The sequence below is a fragment of the Seriola lalandi genome, unplaced genomic scaffold, assembly GCF_002814215.2.
Source record: "Seriola lalandi dorsalis isolate HSWRI2012SDOR001 ecotype SW California unplaced genomic scaffold, Sedor1 jcf7180002054673, whole genome shotgun sequence".
Lineage (NCBI taxonomy): Eukaryota > Metazoa > Chordata > Actinopteri > Carangiformes > Carangidae > Seriola > Seriola lalandi.
This window is the reverse complement of record NW_019525226.1, coordinates 1070825-1075446: the sequence shown is the minus strand read 5'-3', so window position 1 is coordinate 1075446 and position 4622 is coordinate 1070825. Positions and strand designations below refer to the sequence as shown.

The following is a 4622-nucleotide window of genomic DNA, read 5'->3' as shown; positions in this document are numbered from 1 at the left end:
TATGGCATGGTATGGTGGTAAATTCAGCTTCTGTGCTGAAAGTGCCTGAATACATGTGAAGTAATGTGATCCATAGTCTTGTTAGTCCACCAGTAAAGTTGAACTATATTGTTATCTAAATACACAATACACAAGCCTTAGGGCAGTGTCGCCATCTTAGGAAGTAGCAACAATTTACCAAACATCATCACTCCATCCAAACCAACATAAATCCCATTTATGTTGGTTGTTTGAAGCATTGCATCAGTTGTGACTGTTAAATGGGAAATCAAATTAATATCCACCACCGGCTAGGTCCAGCAGTGACCCAGCAGCCTCCTGGGCCTCGGCATCCAGCTGAAGGATCTCCACAGTCTCCAGGTCCAGCTCGGTGTCACCTGGCAGCACCAGGTACTGGTACTGGTGAGACTGGTAGTAGTGTAACTCGATGTACCCGCTATCTGACAGAGGGTCCTTCTCCATCTCCTCGTTGACCTCCTGCTGGTAATCAACCGACTCCATGGTGACAAGCTCCTCATTATCAGGGGTCAAAGGGCACGGTGCGTTTTCAGCAAAAGTTGGGTTATCAGTGGTCAGGGTTTGGGGTGAGGTGGTAGAAAGGAGGAGGGTGTGAGAAAGAGGATCTGCATGAGCAATAAAAGAAAAAAGGAATATCAGGTTTTCATAAAACAGTGTATAAAATTTATGCCCAGCTGTTCGACCAAACGTTTAATACAAGTATTAGTATTGACACAGTTAGACTACTGTTCAGTAATTTGGTCCAACACAACAGAAAGTAATATTAATAGATAATAAAATAGTACGAATGACATTTCACTGCCCATATCAATCCTTGTTCTATATGGGCAGTGAAAGAGCTTTTGTTTTGGCGTAAAAAACTGTGTTACTCTTTAGTGTGCTTAATAAGAAATATCATGGTAATTACAACCTCCGAAATACTTTATTCAAACCTGTTTTTTTTCAGACATCATTACTTTACAGAGGGTAACTTTCTGTTACCTCCAGATAGTTTAATACAGAGAACAGTCAGTTATTGAGCAATGGTGGCATGGAATCCATTACCATTTTTTTTCTTGATTTCACAAAGTAATTCAACACATTTTAACCAAAAGTTAAGATTGTACCTGTTTATGGAAGAAATTTTGTTGCTTAATATAGGATTGTTTTGTTCTTTAAGATGTGATTATGGATGTTATCTGTCCCACTTTTACTTGGGATTTAGTGGATTAAGTTGCTAATTGATTTATTTTTAATTTCTCTGAGAGGGGATAAGTATTATGTAGATGTAGCTATCTACTAGAAATGATTTGAATCATCATGTTGTTGTTTTTGTCTTAGTACTTTTCTTATGTACTATCAAGAATTACTTAATTACATTAAGTATGGGAATGTCATAGTATGTGTCTTATGTGTAATCTTTGTCGCTCAAGTGTCTCAAATATATTTATGTGAACCCCAGGAAGAGTAACTACTGTGACCATATAGTATGTAAAGGGGGTCTAAATAACAAACAAACAAGTAGACAAATAAGCAGAATATGAGTCACATGGTACGACACAAATATTAATAACTGGTTGAACAACCAATTGTCAGATTCTTCAGAGGACACGTGGGCCAATATAGTGCATAGGCTCGGAAATAAAACGAAGGGACATAAAGGACACTAAGCTAGACTATTGCTAGGTTGCCATGGTTATGGAGGGATGTTGCCATGACAACTGAACACAAACACAAGAACAATGTTGCATGCTGAGAAAGCTGCAGAGACGGAGAAAAGCTGCAGGTAATAAAAGTGTCACAGAGAGCTGTTACTCCAGTGATGAAATACATTGTAGACCAAAAGAAATTCATAAAGGGTCAAATATGTATGTTAATGTGCTTATTAAGTAAAATGAGCCTGCTGTGAGTCTCCTCATCACGAACCTGAGATCTCCATAGGGTCACACACTGCAGGCATCCCATAGTCAGCTCCTTCAAACCTGCACACAACATGCCGAGATAGTTAGACAACTACATAAAATCTAAAGTAATGTTAAAATACACCTCAAAGCCAGAGTGTTATTAACATGTAAAATTATTCAGAAGCACCTCACCCACTACAGGAAAATCATACTTACAGCTCATGCTACAAGGTAATCCAGAAAAATGCAGTGTATTAACAGAAAAACACACCCATTTAGTTGGACTGCAACTAATGGTTATTTATCTTCCTATTTTTACAATAAATCTATTAATCAGTTTGTCTATAAAAAAAACAGAAAACATAGATGCCCATTGCAATTTGAAAGATTCCAAGGAAAAGTTTTTTAAATTTCATGTTTTGTCTGACCAATAGCCCGAAATTCAAATATATTAAAATCTGAAAAAGCAGCAAATTCTCACATTTTAGAAGCTGGTTAAAGCAAATGTTGAGCATTTTCATTGGATAAGTGACTTAACTGATTATCAAAACTTCTGTGAAATGATTTTATTTTTAATAAGTAATAAACTAATTGTACCACCATTAATATTTAGAATTGACTTTGACTAATGGCTATTAACAAACCAAGACTCAATGAACATAAAAATGTATCTACTCCACCTTTAGTAATCACTTATTTTAGTCATAAAGTAAATACAGTTAACCCAGATGCAAGGTGCTGCTTGCTTTTTATTTATTTAATGCAGTATAATGATCAATTGAACACTTGGGAATTTCTAATGTACACTTAACCTGTGTGACTATACTCACAGTGCAGGCTTGTTTATCAGATTGCTGTTAGTGCTGTGATAACTGTGGGTCTTCCTCAGCACCTCCAGGAGCGCAGGCCGATACTCTGGACAAACACACCACAGTGATCCCTTCCCCACTGACTGAAACAATAATACAAAACTACTTGAAACACTCAAACAGCACCACCCATGCAAAGATGTTAGTCTTAAGCAAAACTGACACATTAGACTATATAACAACCCCAACATGTGGAGTACATTATAATAATTTCCCTCTAGGGCAGTTTAATTGCTGACTTCGCTACAAAGCCACACATCTAGATTCAGTGTGTTGCTCAAGGATAGTGTTTTCAGATACTTTTGAACTTTTCTCCTATAATTTAGGCACAGTCTCTATACTTGATAAATGACCCTGTTACTCTTAATGTGGAAACCGAGAGCTATGTCCCCACCTGGCTCTTGTCCCTCTGAATGCGACAGAAGCTCTTGCTCAGGGACAGGTTGTGTCTCACAGAGTTCCTCCAGCCTCCAGAGGCTGTCCTGTAGTAGGGGAAATTGTTCACAATCCATTCATAGATGCCCTTCACTGGAAGCCTCTTGTCTGGTGAATCTTCTATTGCCATGAAAATCAGACTACTGAAGGAGTAGGGTGGCTTGGACAAGGCAGGTGGAAGAGGCTGAGTAGGTGAAGAGGACTCTAGCTGAGGCAGTGGTGTCATTTTGGGAAGGGGCTGCAGTGGTAGTAGGTTGCCTCTCTGATGCAGCCAGCTGAGGCAGGTCAGGTCATCCTGGTCAGATATGTTTGCAGAGCTGACGCATTGTATGTTTTGTCCTTCGAGGCACTGAGATGCTGTGTAGTATGAAAGCGGGGAGGAAGAGTGAATGGACTCTGCTGTTGCTGGAGAAAGTGAGGTAGGGGATGGGGGGAATGAAATAGGTGAAAGTGGGAGCGAAATACGACTGTTGGAGCAGGTCTGCAGTGGCGAGGAGGAAAAAGGTAGTGACACTCCAAAAGTGGTGGGACATGGGGAGGAGGGTGGCAGTGTTTGAGAGCTATTTTCCATCTCTCTTCCCGGAGGAAACTTCCAGGGTCATTCAGCTGTACCACTGCTGAAATATATGACAGAAATAAATTTAGTGACTGTTGCAAGGAATGATTCATGCAAATTAGAATTATAAGTGAGCAACTTTGCACAAAGGACTTAAGTCAAATCTATTTTATTTGTATAGCCTAATATCACAAATTTGCCTTGTATGGCTTAATGATATATGTAGTACACAACATCCGAAGTAAACCCCCCAAAAGAACCCACTTCCATATGTTCAATACCTGTGTTTTGCACAGAGTAGACAGAACTAAATATAGTGAAATTAAGCTGAAAGTATTTTTATTGTTTTCTCCCTTAACAATTTTTTTAAACGAAACTTTAAAAACTACCTTTTAAAACAAAAACAGTAATTCAAACATGCAGGGTAATTACTCCAAGCTCATTCCAACTACGGAGTTTTACACTAAAAAGAGGTGTAGAGTAGAAATAGCTCAACAGCTTGATTCAGTTAAATGTTAGCTTTCCGTTCGCCTGTGCATCCACTAGCAATCAAAGTCCACTATGTGTACACTCTCACAGCACCATCTCCCGTTTTATTAAACGCCAAACGTGTCCAGGAGCACAGGTGCAGGTCTTTTAAAAAGTCATTGTTGCTCGTAGCTGTATCGATGGTGAGCTGGCATCGATTACATGCTTAAACTAATCGACTTACTGCACGTGAAAGTAAATTCATAACGCTCAGAAAGTTTGCATGAGATACCACATGGCTTTACAAAGCAATTCAGTAGGCAAATGGCGGAACAATATAAAGTTTCATTTAGTCAAGAAAGCCGCCTTTTCCCCTCACAGGTAACCCACTCG

At 39.1% G+C, this 4622-nt stretch overlaps 1 protein-coding gene across 1 annotated transcript; it reads right to left on the bottom strand.

Moving 5' to 3' along the window:
- Window positions 1–230: 230 nt before the first annotated feature.
- Window positions 231–3777, bottom strand: LOC111666373 (uncharacterized). The gene is made up of 4 exons (XM_023421704.2): window positions 3165–3777; window positions 2732–2853; window positions 1924–1979; window positions 231–623 (listed from the first exon to the last, which is right to left on the bottom strand). Exons 1-4 carry the CDS (start codon window positions 3774–3776, stop codon window positions 274–276), a joined length of 1140 nt encoding a protein of 379 aa, XP_023277472.1. The 5' UTR covers window position 3777; the 3' UTR covers window positions 231–273.
- Window positions 3778–4622: the final 845 nt, after the last annotated feature.

Excerpts from the sequence above, each read along its gene's own strand:
- LOC111666373 (XM_023421704.2), bottom strand. The coding sequence starts at position 3,776 with ATGGAAAATAGCTCTCAAACACTGCCACCCTCCTCCCCATGTCCCACC. Across the intron at positions 1,980-2,731 it reads CTGATAAACAAGCCTGCACT|GTTTGAAGGAGCTGACTATG; the intron begins GTGAGTATAGTC and ends TGTTGTGTGCAG. Across the intron at positions 624-1,923 it reads TGACCCTATGGAGATCTCAG|ATCCTCTTTCTCACACCCTC; the intron begins GTTCGTGATGAG and ends TTGCTCATGCAG.